The 16,500-nt window shown below is 50.4% G+C and overlaps 1 protein-coding gene across 1 annotated transcript in view; it reads right to left on the minus strand.

Moving 5' to 3' along the window:
* dlec1 (DLEC1 cilia and flagella associated protein) overlaps positions 1–16,500 on the minus strand; it is a 118,260-nt gene that overhangs the window by 53,341 nt on the left and 48,419 nt on the right. The window contains 1 exon segment of the mRNA XM_045702866.1: positions 174–284. Coding sequence (XP_045558822.1) covers positions 174–284 — 111 coding nt within the window.

Consider the following 16,500-nt stretch of genomic DNA (forward strand, 5'->3'; position numbering starts at 1 on the left):
CAGTCTGAACTGTGTTTAATGTGGGATACTAACATCAGTCTGAACTGTGTTTAATGTAGGATACTAACATCAGTCTGAACTGTGTTTAATGTGGGACACTAACATCAGTCTGAACTGTGTTTAATGTAGGATACTAACATCAGTCTGAACTGTGTTTAATGTGGGATACTAACATCAGTCTGAGCTGTGAAGGCCACGGTGACGTCCATCTTGGCGTTGGGTCCCAGAGTTCCAGAGGAGGGAGTGAAACTAGCCGAGCACAGAGACGCCTGCTGGCCCTGGAGCTGACGGAGGGAGGAAGGAGAGGAGAGGATCACAGATGGAATAGATTAGATACTGTGGCAGCAAAACGAATGAGTGAGAAGAAGTCTCTCTATAGAACCGTAGAGACAATCATCTTACAGTACCACAGTTCAGGTGTAGTGAACAGGTAGATGACCCACCATGGTTCAGGTGTAGTGAACAGGTAGATGGTAGATGACCCACCATGGTCCAGGTGTAGTGAACAGGTAGATGACCCACTATGGTCCAGGAGTAGTGAACAGGTAGATGACCCACCATGGTCCAGGTGTAGTGAACAGGTAGATGGTAGATGACCCACCATGGTCCAGGTGTAGTGAACAGGTAGATGACCCACCATGGTCCAGGTGTAGTGAACAGGTAGATGACCCACCATGGTTCAGGTGTAGTGAACAGGTAGATGACCCACCATGGTCCAGGTGTAGTGAACAGGTAGATGACCCACCATGGTCCAGGTGTAGTGAACAGGTAGATGGTAGATGACCCACCATGGTTCAGGTGTAGTGAACAGGTAGATGACCCACCATGGTTCAGGTGTAGTGAACAGGTAGATGACCCACCATGGTTCAGGTGTAGTGAACAGGTAGATGACCCACCATGGTTCAGGTGTAGTGAACAGGTAGATGACCCACCATGGTTCAGGTGTAGTGAACAGGTAGATGGTAGATGACCCACCATGGTTCAGGTGTAGTGAACAGGTAGATGACCCACCATGGTCCAGGTGTAGTGAACAGGTAGATGGTAGATGACCCACCATGGTTCAGGTGTAGTGAACAGGTAGATGACCCACCATGGTTCAGGTGTAGTGAACAGGTAGATGACCCACCATGGTTCAGGTGTAGTGAACAGGTAGATGACCCACCATGGTTCAGGTGTAGTGAACAGGTAGATGACCCACCATGGTCCAGGTGTAGTGAACAGGTAGATGACCCACCATGGCTCAGGTGTAGTGAACAGGTAGATGGTAGATGACCCACCATGGTTCAGGTGTAGTGAACAGGTAGATGACCCACCATGGTCCAGGTGTAGTGAACAGGTATATGACCCACCATGGTTCAGGTGTAGTGAACAGGTAGATGACCCACCATGGTCCAGGTGTAGTGAACAGGTAGATGACCCACCATGGTCCAGGTGTAGTGAACAGGTAGATGATAGATGACCCACCATGGTTCAGGTGTAGTGAACAGGTAGATGACCCACCATGGTTCAGGTGTAGTGAACAGGTAGATGACCCACCATGGTCCAGGTGTAGTGAACAGGTAGATGACCCACCATGGTCCAGGTGTAGTGAACAGGTAGATGACCCACCTTGGTTCAGGTGTAGTGAACAGGTAGATGACCCACCATGGTTCAGGTGTAGTGAACAGGTAGATGACCCACCATGGTCCAGGTGTAGTGAACAGGTAGATGACCCACCATGGTTCAGGTGTAGTGAACAGGTAGATGGTAGATGACCCACCATGGTCCAGGTGTAGTGAACAGGTAGATGACCCACCATGGTCCAGGTGTAGTGAACAGGTAGATGACCCACCATGGTTCAGGTGTAGTGAACAGGTAGATGACCCACCATGGTTCAGGTGTAGTGAACAGGTAGATGACCCACCATGGTCCAGTTGTAGTGAATAGGTAGATGGCCCACCATGGTTCAGGTGTAGTGAACAGGTAGATGACCCACCATGGTCCAGGTGTAGTGAACAGGTAGATGACCCACCATGGTCCAGGTGTTGTGAACAGGTAGATGACCCACCATGGTCCAGGTGTAGTGAACAGGTAGATGACCCACCATGGTTCAGGTGTAGTGAACAGGTAGATGACCCACCATGGTTCAGGTGTAGTGAACAGGTAGATGGTAGATGACCCACCATGGTCCAGGTGTAGTGAACAGGTAGATGGTAGATGACCCACCATGGTCCAGGTGTAGTGAACAGGTAGATGACCCACCATGGTTCAGGTGTAGTGAACAGGTAGATGACCCACCATGGTCCAGGTGTAGTGAACAGGTAGATGACTCACCATGGTTCAGGTGTAGTGAACAGGTAGATGGTAGATGACCCACCATGGTCCAGGTGTAGTGAACAGGTAGATGACCCACCATGGTCCAGGTGTAGTGAACAGGTAGATGACCCACCATGGTCCAGGTGTAGTGAACAGGTAGATGACCCACCATGGTCCAGGTGTAGTGAACAGGTAGATGGCCCACCATGGTCCAGGTGTAGTGAACAGGTAGATGGTAGATGACCCACCATGGTTCAGGTGTAGTGAACAGGTAGATGACCTACCATGGTCCAGGTGTAGTGAACAGGTAGATGACCCACCATGGTCCAGGTGTAGTGAACAGGTAGATGGTAGATGACCCACCATGGTTCAGGTGTAGTGAACAGGTAGATGACCTACCATGGTCCAGGTGTAGTGAACAGGTAGATGACCCACCATGGTCCAGGTGTAGTGAACAGGTAGATGACCCACCATGGTCCAGGTGTAGTGAACAGGTAGATGACCCACCATGGTTCAGGTGTAGTGAACAGGTAGATGACCTACCATGGTTCAGGTGTAGTGAACAGGTAGATGGTAGATGACCCACCATGGTTCAGGTGTAGTGAACAGGTAGATGACCCACCATGGTTCAGGTGTAGTGAACAGGTAGATGACCCACCATGGTTCAGGTGTAGTGAACAGGTAGATGACCCACCATGGTTCAGGTGTAGTGAACAGGTAGATGACCCACCATGGTTCAGGTGTAGTGAACAGGTAGATGACCCACCATGGTTCAGGTGTAGTGAACAGGTAGATGGTAGATGACCCACCATGGTTCAGGTGTAGTGAACAGGTAGATGACCCACCATGGTCCAGGTGTAGTGAACAGGTAGATGGTAGATGACCCACCATGGTTCAGGTGTAGTGAACAGGTAGATGACCCACCATGGTTCAGGTGTAGTGAACAGGTAGATGACCCACCATGGTTCAGGTGTAGTGAACAGGTAGATGACCCACCATGGTTCAGGTGTAGTGAACAGGTAGATGACCCACCATGGTCCAGGTGTAGTGAACAGGTAGATGACCCACCATGGCTCAGGTGTAGTGAACAGGTAGATGGTAGATGACCCACCATGGTTCAGGTGTAGTGAACAGGTAGATGACCCACCATGGTCCAGGTGTAGTGAACAGGTATATGACCCACCATGGTTCAGGTGTAGTGAACAGGTAGATGACCCACCATGGTCCAGGTGTAGTGAACAGGTAGATGACCCACCATGGTCCAGGTGTAGTGAACAGGTAGATGATAGATGACCCACCATGGTTCAGGTGTAGTGAACAGGTAGATGACCCACCATGGTTCAGGTGTAGTGAACAGGTAGATGACCCACCATGGTCCAGGTGTAGTGAACAGGTAGATGACCCACCATGGTCCAGGTGTAGTGAACAGGTAGATGAACCACCTTGGTTCAGGTGTAGTGAACAGGTAGATGACCCACCATGGTTCAGGTGTAGTGAACAGGTAGATGACCCACCATGGTCCAGGTGTAGTGAACAGGTAGATGACCCACCATGGTTCAGGTGTAGTGAACAGGTAGATGGTAGATGACCCACCATGGTCCAGGTGTAGTGAACAGGTAGATGACCCACCATGGTCCAGGTGTAGTGAACAGGTAGATGACCCACCATGGTTCAGGTGTAGTGAACAGGTAGATGACCCACCATGGTTCAGGTGTAGTGAACAGGTAGATGACCCACCATGGTCCAGTTGTAGTGAATAGGTAGATGGCCCACCATGGTTCAGGTGTAGTGAACAGGTAGATGACCCACCATGGTCCAGGTGTAGTGAACAGGTAGATGACCCACCATGGTCCAGGTGTTGTGAACAGGTAGATGACCCACCATGGTCCAGGTGTAGTGAACAGGTAGATGACCCACCATGGTTCAGGTGTAGTGAACAGGTAGATGACCCACCATGGTTCAGGTGTAGTGAACAGGTAGATGGTAGATGACCCACCATGGTCCAGGTGTAGTGAACAGGTAGATGGTAGATGACCCACCATGGTCCAGGTGTAGTGAACAGGTAGATGACCCACCATGGTTCAGGTGTAGTGAACAGGTAGATGACCCACCATGGTCCAGGTGTAGTGAACAGGTAGATGACTCACCATGGTTCAGGTGTAGTGAACAGGTAGATGGTAGATGACCCACCATGGTCCAGGTGTAGTGAACAGGTAGATGACCCACCATGGTCCAGGTGTAGTGAACAGGTAGATGACCCACCATGGTCCAGGTGTAGTGAACAGGTAGATGACCCACCATGGTCCAGGTGTAGTGAACAGGTAGATGGCCCACCATGGTCCAGGTGTAGTGAACAGGTAGATGGTAGATGACCCACCATGGTTCAGGTGTAGTGAACAGGTAGATGACCTACCATGGTCCAGGTGTAGTGAACAGGTAGATGACCCACCATGGTCCAGGTGTAGTGAACAGGTAGATGGTAGATGACCCACCATGGTTCAGGTGTAGTGAACAGGTAGATGACCTACCATGGTCCAGGTGTAGTGAACAGGTAGATGACCCACCATGGTCCAGGTGTAGTGAACAGGTAGATGACCCACCATGGTCCAGGTGTAGTGAACAGGTAGATGACCCACCATGGTTCAGGTGTAGTGAACAGGTAGATGACCTACCATGGTTCAGGTGTAGTGAACAGGTAGATGGTAGATGACCCACCATGGTTCAGGTGTAGTGAACAGGTAGATGACCCACCATGGTTCAGGTGTAGTGAACAGGTAGATGACCCACCATGGTTCAGGTGTAGTGAACAGGTAGATGACCCACCATGGTTCAGGTGTAGTGAACAGGTAGATGAACCACCATGGTCCAGGTGTAGTGAACAGGTAGATGACCCACCATGGTCCAGGTGTAGTGAACAGGTAGATGACCCACCATGGTCCAGGTGTAGTGAACAGGTAGATGACCCACCATGGTTCAGGTGTAGTGAACAGGTAGATGACCTACCATGGTCCAGGTGTAGTGAACAGGTAGATGGTAGATGTCCCACCATGGTTCAGGTGTAGTGAACAGGTAGATGGTAGATGACCCACCATGGTCCAGGTGTAGTGAACAGGTTGATGACCCACCACGGTCCAGGTGTAGTGAACAGGTAGATGACCCACCATGGTTCAGGTGTAGTGAACAGGTAGATGACCCACCATGGTTCAGGTGTAGTGAACAGGTAGATGGTAGATGACCCACCATGGTCCAGGTGTAGTGAACAGGTAGATGACCCACCATGGTCCAGGTGTAGTGAACAGGTAGATGACCCACCATGGTTCAGGTGTAGTGAACAGGTAGATGACCCACCATGGTTCAGGTGTAGTGAACAGGTAGATGGTAGATGACCCACCATGGTCCAGGTGTAGTGAACAGGTAGATGACCTACCATGGTCCAGGTGTAGTGAACAGGTAGATGACCCACCATGGTCCAGGTGTAGTGAACAGGTAGATGGTAGATGACCCACCATGGTTCAGGTGTAGTGAACAGGTAGATGACCTACCATGGTTCAGGTGTAGTGAACAGGTAGATGACCCACCATGGTCTAGGTGTAGTGAACAGGTAGATGACCCACCATGGTCCAGGTGTAGTGAACAGGTAGATGACCCACCATGGTCCAGGTGTAGTGAACAGGTAGATGACCCACCATGGTTCAGGTGTAGTGAACAGGTAGATGACCTACCATGGTTCAGGTGTAGTGCACAGGTAGATGGTAGATGACCCACCATGGTTCAGGTGTAGTGAACAGGTAGATGACCCACCATGGTTCAGGTGTAGTGAACAGGTAGATGACCCACCATGGTTCAGGTGTAGTGAACAGGTAGATGACCCACCATGGTTCAGGTGTAGTGAACAGGTAGATGAACCACCATGGTCCAGGTGTAGTGAACAGGTAGATGACCCACCATGGTCCAGGTGTAGTGAACAGGTAGATGACCCACCATGGTCCAGGTGTAGTGAACAGGTAGATGACCCACCATGGTTCAGGTGTAGTGAACAGGTAGATGACCTACCATGGTCCAGGTGTAGTGAACAGGTAGATGGTAGATGTCCCACCATGGTTCAGGTGTAGTGAACAGGAAGATGGTAGATGACCCACCATGGTCCAGGTGTAGTGAACAGGTTGATGACCCACCACGGTCCAGGTGTAGTGAACAGGTAGATGACCCACCATGGTTCAGGTGTAGTGAACAGGTAGATGACCCACCATGGTTCAGGTGTAGTGAACAGGTAGATGGTAGATGACCCACCATGGTCCAGGTGTAGTGAACAGGTAGATGACCCACCATGGTCCAGGTGTAGTGAACAGGTAGATGACCCACCATGGTTCAGGTGTAGTGAACAGGTAGATGACCCACCATGGTTCAGGTGTAGTGAACAGGTAGATGGTAGATGACCCACCATGGTCCAGGTGTAGTGAACAGGTAGATGACCCACCATGGTTCAGGTGTAGTGAACAGGTAGATGACCCACCATGCTCCAGGTGTAGTGAACAGGTAGATGACCCACCATGGTCCAGGTGTAGTGAACAGGTAGATGGTAGATGACCCACCATGGTCCAGGTGTAGTGAACACGTAGATGACCCACCACGGTCCAGGTGTAGTGAACAGGTAGATGACCCACCATGGTTCAGGTGTAGTGAACAGGTAGATGACCCACCATGCTCCAGGTGTAGTGAACAGGTAGATGACCCACCATGGTTCAGGTGTACTGAACAGGTAGATGACCCACCATGGTCCAGGTGTAGTGAACAGGTAGATGACCCACCATGGTTCAGGTATAGTGAACAGGTAGATGACCCACCATGGTCCAGGTGTAGTGAACAGGTAGATGGTAGATGACCCACCATGGTTCAGGTGTAGTGAACAGGTAGATGACCCACCATGGTTCAGGTATAGTGAACAGGTAGATGACCCACCATGGTCCAGGTGTAGTGAACAGGTAGATGGTAGATGACCCACCATGGTTCAGGTGTAGTGAACAGGTAGATGACCCACCATGGTTCAGGTGTAGTGAACAGGTAGATGACCCACCATGGTTCAGGTGTAGTGAACAGGTAGATGACCCACCATGGTCCAGGTGTTGTGAACAGGTAGATGACCCACCATGGTCCAGGTGTAGTGAACAGGTAGATGACCCACCATGGTTCAGGTGTAGTGAACAGGTAGATGACCCACCATGGTTCAGGTGTAGTGAACAGGTAGATGGTAGATGACCCACCATGGTCCAGGTGTAGTGAACAGGTAGATGGTAGATGACCCACCATGGTCCAGGTGTAGTGAACAGGTAGATGACCCACCATGGTTCAGGTGTAGTGAACAGGTAGATGACCCACCATGGTCCAGGTGTAGTGAACAGGTAGATGACCCACCATGGTTCAGGTGTAGTGAACAGGTAGATGGTAGATGACCCACCATGGTTCAGGTGTAGTGAACAGGTAGATGACCCACCATGGTTCAGGTGTAGTGAACAGGTAGATGACCCACCATGGTTCAGGTGTAGTGAACAGGTAGATGGTAGATGGCCCACCATGGTTCAGGTGTAGTGAACAGGTAGATGACCCACCATGGTTCAGGTGTAGTGAACAGGTAGATGACCCACCATGGTTCAGGTGTAGTGAACAGGTAGATGGTAGATGACCCACCATGGTCCAGGTGTAGTGAACAGTTAGATGACCCACCATGGTCCAGGTGTAGTGAACAGGTAGATGACCCACCATGGTCCAGGTGTAGTGAACAGGTAGATGGTAGATGACCCACCATGGTTCAGGTGTAGTGAACAGGTAGATGACCCACCATGGTTCAGGTGTAGTGAACAGGTAGATGACCCACCATGGTTCAGGTGTAGTGAACAGGTAGATGACCCACCATGGTTCAGGTGTAGTGAACAGGTAGATGACCCACCATGGTTCAGGTGTAGTGAACAGGTAGATGGTAGATGACCCACCATGGTCCAGGTGTAGTGAACAGGTAGATGACCCACCATGGTCCAGGTGTAGTGAACAGGTAGATGGTAGATGACCCACCATGGTTCAGGTGTAGTGAACAGGTAGATGACCCACCATGGTTCAGGTGTAGTGAACAGGTAGATGACCCACCATGGTCCGGGTGTAGTGAACAGGTAGATGACCCACCATGGTTCAGGTGTAGTGAACAGGTAGATGACCCACCATGGTTCAGGTGTAGAGAACAGGTAGATGATAGATGACCCACCATGGTCCAGGTGTAGTGAACAGGTAGATGACCCACCATGGTTCAGGTGTAGTGAACAGGTAGATGACCCACCATGGTTCAGGTGTAGTGAACAGGTAGATGACCCACCATGGTTCAGGTGTAGTGAACAGGTAGATGACCCACCATGGTTCAGGTGTAGTGAACAGGTAGATGGTAGATGACCCACCATGGTCCAGGTGTAGTGAACAGGTAGATGACCCACCATGGTCCAGGTGTAGTGAACAGGTAGATGGTAGATGACCCACCATGGTTCAGCTGTAGTGAACAGGTAGATGGTAGATGACCCACCATGGTTCAGGTGTCGTGAACAGGTAGATGACCCACCATGGTCCAGGTGTAGTGAAAAGGTAGATGGTAGATGACCCACCATGGTCCAGGTGTAGTGAACAAGTAGATGACCCACCATGGTTCAGGTGTAGTGAACAGGTAGATGACCCACCATGGTTCAGGTGTAGTGAACAGGTAGATGACCCACCATGGTTCAGGTGTAGAGAACAGGTAGATGATAGATGACCCACCATGGTCCAGGTGTAGTGAACAGGTAGATGACCCACCATGGTTCAGGTGTAGTGAACAGGTAGATGACCCACCATGGTTCAGGTGTAGTGAACAGGTAGATGACCCACCATGGTCCAGGTGTAGTGAACAGGTAGATGGTAGATGACCCACCTTGGTTCAGGTGTAGTGAACAGGTAGATGACCCACCATGGTTCAGGTGTAGTGAACAGGTAGATGGTAGATGACCCACCATGGTTCAGGTGTAGTGAACAGGTAGATGACCCACCATGGTTCAGGTGTAGTGAACAGGTAGATGACCCACCATGGTCCAGGTGTCGTGAACAGGTAGATGACCCACCATGGTCCAGGTGTAGTGAACAGGTAGATGACCTACCCTGGTCCAGGTGTAGTGAACAGGTAGATGACCCACCATGGTCCAGGTGTAGTGAACAGGTAGATGACCCACCATGGTTCAGGTGTAGTGAACAGGTAGATGGTAGATGACCCACCATGGTTCAGGTGTAGTGAACAGGTAGATGGTAGATGACCCACCATGGTTCAGGTGTAGTGAACAGGTAGATGACCCACCATGGTTCAGGTGTAGTGAACAGGTAGATGGTAGATGACCCACCATGGTTCAGGTGTAGTGAACAGGTAGATGACCCACCATGGTTCAGGTGTAGTGAACAGGTAGATGACCCACCATGGTTCAGGTGTAGTGAACAGGTAGATGGTAGATGACCCACCATGGTTCAGGTGTAGTGAACAGGTAGATGACCCACCATGGTTCAGGTGTAGTGAACAGGTAGATGGTAGATGACCCACCATGGTCCAGGTGTAGTGAACAGGTAGATGACCCACCATGGTTCAGGTGTAGTGAACAGGTAGATGACACACCATGGTCCAGGTGTAGTGAACATGTAGATGACCTACCATGGTCCAGGTGTAGTGAACAGGTAGATGACCCACCATGGTTCAGGTGTAGTGAACAGGTAGATGACCCACCATGGTCCAGGTGTAGTGAACAGGTAGATGACCCACCATGGTCCAGGTGTTGTGAACAGGTAGATGACCCACCATGGTCCAGGTGTAGTGAACAGGTAGATGACCCACCATGGTTCAGGTGTAGTGAACAGGTAGATGACCCACCATGGTCCAGGTGTTGTGAACAGGTAGATGACCCACCATGTTCCAGGTGTAGTGAACAGGTAGATGACCCACCATGGTTCAGGTGTAGTGAACAGGTAGATGACCCACCATGGTTCAGGTGTAGTGAACAGGTAGATGGTAGATGACCCACCATGGTCCAGGTGTAGTGAACAGGTAGATGGTAGATGACCCACCATGGTCCAGGTGTAGTGAACAGGTAGATGACCCACCATGGTTCAGGTGTAGTGAACAGGTAGATGACCCACCATGGTCCAGGTGTAGTGAACAGGTAGATGACCCACCATGGTTCAGGTGTAGTGAACAGGTAGATGGTAGATGACCCACCATGGTTCAGGTGTAGTGAACAGGTAGATGACCCACCATGGTTCAGGTGTAGTGAACAGGTAGATGACCCACCATGGTTCAGGTGTAGTGAACAGGTAGATGGTAGATGGCCCACCATGGTTCAGGTGTAGTGAACAGGTAGATGACCCACCATGGTTCAGGTGTAGTGAACAGGTAGATGACCCACCATGGTTCAGGTGTAGTGAACAGGTAGATGGTAGATGACCCACCATGGTCCAGGTGTAGTGAACAGTTAGATGACCCACCATGGTCCAGGTGTAGTGAACAGGTAGATGACCCACCATGGTCCAGGTGTAGTGAACAGGTAGATGGTAGATGACCCACCATGGTTCAGGTGTAGTGAACAGGTAGATGACCCACCATGGTTCAGGTGTAGTGAACAGGTAGATGACCCACCATGGTTCAGGTGTAGTGAACAGGTAGATGACCCACCATGGTTCAGGTGTAGTGAACAGGTAGATGACCCACCATGGTTCAGGTGTAGTGAACAGGTAGATGGTAGATGACCCACCATGGTCCAGGTGTAGTGAACAGGTAGATGACCCACCATGGTCCAGGTGTAGTGAACAGGTAGATGGTAGATGACCCACCATGGTTCAGGTGTAGTGAACAGGTAGATGACCCACCATGGTTCAGGTGTAGTGAACAGGTAGATGACCCACCATGGTCCAGGTGTAGTGAACAGGTAGATGACCCACCATGGTTCAGGTGTAGTGAACAGGTAGATGACCCACCATGGTTCAGGTGTAGAGAACAGGTAGATGATAGATGACCCACCATGGTCCAGGTGTAGTGAACAGGTAGATGACCCACCATGGTTCAGGTGTAGTGAACAGGTAGATGACCCACCATGGTTCAGGTGTAGTGAACAGGTAGATGACCCACCATGGTTCAGGTGTAATGAACAGGTAGATGACCCACCATGGTTCAGGTGTAGTGAACAGGTAGATGGTAGATGACCCACCATGGTCCAGGTGTAGTGAACAGGTAGATGACCCACCATGGTCCAGGTGTAGTGAACAGGTAGATGGTAGATGACCCACCATGGTTCAGCTGTAGTGAACAGGTAGATGGTAGATGACCCACCATGGTTCAGGTGTCGTGAACAGGTAGATGACCCACCATGGTCCAGGTGTAGTGAAAAGGTAGATGGTAGATGACCCACCATGGTCCAGGTGTAGTGAACAAGTAGATGACCCACCATGGTTCAGGTGTAGTGAACAGGTAGATGACCCACCATGGTTCAGGTGTAGTGAACAGGTAGATGACCCACCATGGTTCAGGTGTAGAGAACAGGTAGATGATAGATGACCCACCATGGTCCAGGTGTAGTGAACAGGTAGATGACCCACCATGGTTCAGGTGTAGTGAACAGGTAGATGACCCACCATGGTTCAGGTGTAGTGAACAGGTAGATGACCCACCATGGTCCAGGTGTAGTGAACAGGTAGATGGTAGATGACCCACCTTGGTTCAGGTGTAGTGAACAGGTAGATGACCCACCATGGTTCAGGTGTAGTGAACAGGTAGATGGTAGATGACCCACCATGGTTCAGGTGTAGTGAACAGGTAGATGACCCACCATGGTTCAGGTGTAGTGAACAGGTAGATGACCCACCATGGTCCAGGTGTCGTGAACAGGTAGATGACCCACCATGGTCCAGGTGTAGTGAACAGGTAGATGACCTACCCTGGTCCAGGTGTAGTGAACAGGTAGATGACCCACCATGGTCCAGGTGTAGTGAACAGGTAGATGACCCACCATGGTTCAGGTGTAGTGAACAGGTAGATGGTAGATGACCCACCATGGTTCAGGTGTAGTGAACAGGTAGATGGTAGATGACCCACCATGGTTCAGGTGTAGTGAACAGGTAGATGACCCACCATGGTTCAGGTGTAGTGAACAGGTAGATGGTAGATGACCCACCATGGTTCAGGTGTAGTGAACAGGTAGATGACCCACCATGGTTCAGGTGTAGTGAACAGGTAGATGACCCACCATGGTTCAGGTGTAGTGAACAGGTAGATGGTAGATGACCCACCATGGTTCAGGTGTAGTGAACAGGTAGATGACCCACCATGGTTCAGGTGTAGTGAACAGGTAGATGGTAGATGACCCACCATGGTCCAGGTGTAGTGAACAGGTAGATGACCCACCATGGTTCAGGTGTAGTGAACAGGTAGATGACACACCATGGTCCAGGTGTAGTGAACATGTAGATGACCTACCATGGTCCAGGTGTAGTGAACAGGTAGATGACCCACCATGGTTCAGGTGTAGTGAACAGGTAGATGACCCACCATGGTCCAGGTGTAGTGAACAGGTAGATGACCCACCATGGTCCAGGTGTAGTGAACAGGTAGATGGTAGATGACCCACCATGGTTCAGGTGTAGTGAACAGGTAGATGACCCACCATGGTTCAGGTGTAGTGAACAGGTAGATGACCCACCATGGTTCAGGTGTAGTGAACAGGTAGATGACCCACCATGGTTCAGGTGTAGTGAACAGGTAGATGACTCACCATGGTTCAGGTGTAGTGAACAGGTAGATGGTAGATGACCCACCATGGTCCAGGTGTAGTGAACAGGTAGATGACCTACCATGGTTCAGGTGTAGTGAACAGGTAGATGGCCCACCATGGTCCAGGTGTAGTGAACAGGTAGATGACCTACCATGGTCCAGGTGTAGTGAACAGGTAGATGACCCACCATGGTTCAGGTGTAGTGAACAGGTAGATGGTAGATGACCCACCATGGTTCAGGTGTAGTGAACAGGTAGATGGTAGCTGACCCACCATGGTTCAGGTGTAGTGAACAGGTAGATGACCCACCATGGTTCAGGTGTAGTGAACAGGTAGATGGTAGATGACCCACCATGGTTCAGGTGTAGTGAACAGGTAGATGACCTACCATGGTTCAGGTGTAGTGAACAGGTAGATGACCTACCATGGTTCAGGTGTAGTGAACAGGTAGATGACCTACCATGGTCCAGGTGTAGTGAACAGGTAGATGGTAGATGTCCCACCATGGTTCAGGTGTAGTGAACAGGTAGATGGTAGATGACCCACCATGGTCCAGGTGTAGTGAACAGGTTGATGACCCACCACGGTCCAGGTGTAGTGAACAGGTAGATGACCCACCATGGTTCAGGTGTAGTGAACAGGTAGATGACCCACCATGGTTCAGGTGTAGTGAACAGGTAGATGACCCACCATGGTTCAGGTGTAGTGAACAGGTAGATGACCCACCATGGTTCAGGTGTAGTGAACAGGTAGATGGTAGATGACCCACCATGGTCCAGGTGTAGTGAACAGGTAGATGACCCACCATGGTCCAGGTGTAGTGAACAGGTAGATGGTAGATGACCCACCATGTTTCAGGTGTCGTGAACAGGTAGATGACCCACCATGGTTCAGGTGTAGTGAACAGGTAGATGACCCACCATGGTCCAGGTGTAGTGAACAGGTAGATGACCCACCATGGTTCAGGTATAGTGAACAGGTAGATGACCCACCATGGTCCAGGTGTAGTGAACAGGTAGATGGTAGATGACCCACCATGGTTCAGGTGTAGTGAACAGGTAGATGACCCACCATGGTTCAGGTATAGTGAACAGGTAGATGACCCACCATGGTCCAGGTGTAGTGAACAGGTAGATGGTAGATGACCCACCATGGTTCAGGTGTAGTGAACAGGTAGATGACCCACCATGGTTCAGGTGTAGTGAACAGGTAGATGACCCACCATGGTCCAGGTGTTGTGAACAGGTAGATGACCCACCATGGTCCAGGTGTAGTGAACAGGTAGATGACCCACCATGGTTCAGGTGTAGTGAACAGGTAGATGACCCACCATGGTTCAGGTGTAGTGAACAGGTAGATGGTAGATGACCCACCATGGTCCAGGTGTAGTGAACAGGTAGATGGTAGATGACCCACCATGGTCCAGGTGTAGTGAACAGGTAGATGGTAGATGACCCACCATGGTTCAGGTGTAGTGAACAGGTAGATGACCCACCATGGTTCAGGTGTAGTGAACAGGTAGATGACCCACCATGGTCCAGGTGTAGTGAACAGGTAGATGACCCACCATGGTTCAGGTGTAGTGAACAGGTAGATGGTAGATGACCCACCATGGTTCAGGTGTAGTGAACAGGTAGATGACCCACCATGGTTCAGGTGTAGTGAACAGGTAGATGACCCACCATGGTTCAGGTGTAGTGAACAGGTAGATGGTAGATGACCCACCATGGTTCAGGTGTAGTGAACAGGTAGATGGTAGATGACCCACCATGGTCCAGGTGTAGTGAACAGGTAGATGACCCACCATGGTTCAGGTGTAGTGAACAGGTAGATGACCCACCATGGTTCAGGTGTAGTGAACAGGTAGATGACCCACCATGGTTCAGGTGTAGTGAACAGGTAGATGACCCACCATGGTCCAGGTGTAGTGAACAGGTAGATGGTAGATAACCCACCATGGTTCAGGTGTAGTGAACAGGTAGATGACCCACCATGGTTCAGGTGTAGTGAACAGGTAGATGACCCACCATGGTCCAGGTGTAGTGAACAGGTAGATGACCCACCATGGTTCAGGTGTAGTGAACAGGTAGATGACCCACCATGGTTCAGGTGTAGAGAACAGGTAGATGATAGATGACCCACCATGGTCCAGGTGTAGTGAACAGGTAGATGACCCACCATGGTTCAGGTGTAGTGAACAGGTAGATGACCCACCATGGTTCAGGTGTAGTGAACAGGTAGATGACCCACCATGGTTCAGGTGTAGTGAACAGGTAGATGACCCACCATGGTTCAGGTGTAGTGAACAGGTAGATGGTAGATGACCCACCATGGTCCAGGTGTAGTGAACAGGTAGATGACCCACCATGGTCCAGGTGTAGTGAACAGGTAGATGGTAGATGACCCACCATGGTTCAGGTGTCGTGAACAGGTAGATGACCCACCATGGTCCAGGTGTAGTGAAAAGGTAGATGGTAGATGACCCACCATGGTCCAGGTGTAGTGAACAAGTAGATGACCCACCATGGTTCAGGTGTAGTGAACAGGTAGATGACCCACCATGGTTCAGGTGTAGTGAACAGGTAGATGACCCACCATGGTTCAGGTGTAGTGAACAGGTAGATGACCCACCATGGTTCAGGTGTAGTGAACAGGTAGATGACCCACCATGGTTCAGGTGTAGTGAACAGGTAGATGGTAGATGACCCACCATGGTTCAGGTGTAGTGAACAGGTAGATGGTAGATGACCCACCATGGTCCAGGTGTAGTGAACAGGTAGATGACCCACCATGGTTCAGGTGTAGTGAACAGGTAGATGACCCACCATGGTTCAGGTGTAGTGAACAGGTAGATGACCCACCATGGTTCAGGTGTAGTGAACAGGTAGATGACCCACCATGGTCCAGGTGTAGTGAACAGGTAGATGGTAGATGACCCACCATGGTTCAGGTGTAGTGAACAGGTAGATGACCCACCATGGTTCAGGTGTAGTGAACAGGTAGATGACCCACCATGGTCCAGGTGTAGTGAACAGGTAGATGACCCACCATGGTTCAGGTGTAGTGAACAGGTAGATGACCCACCATGGTTCAGGTGTAGAGAACAGGTAGATGATAGATGACCCACCATGGTCCAGGTGTAGTGAACAGGTAGATGACCCACCATGGTTCAGGTGTAGTGAACAGGTAGATGACCCACCATGGTTCAGGTGTAGTGAACAGGTAGATGACCCACCATGGTTCAGGTGTAGTGAACAGGTAGATGACCCACCATGGTTCAGGTGTAGTGAACAGGTAGATGGTAGATGACCCACCATGGTCCAGGTGTAGTGAACAGGTAGATGACCCACCATGGTCCAGGTGTAGTGAACAGGTAGATGGTAGATGACCCACC

This window comes from Salmo salar, chromosome ssa19 (genome assembly GCF_905237065.1).
Source record: "Salmo salar chromosome ssa19, Ssal_v3.1, whole genome shotgun sequence".
Classification (NCBI taxonomy): domain Eukaryota; kingdom Metazoa; phylum Chordata; class Actinopteri; order Salmoniformes; family Salmonidae; genus Salmo; species Salmo salar.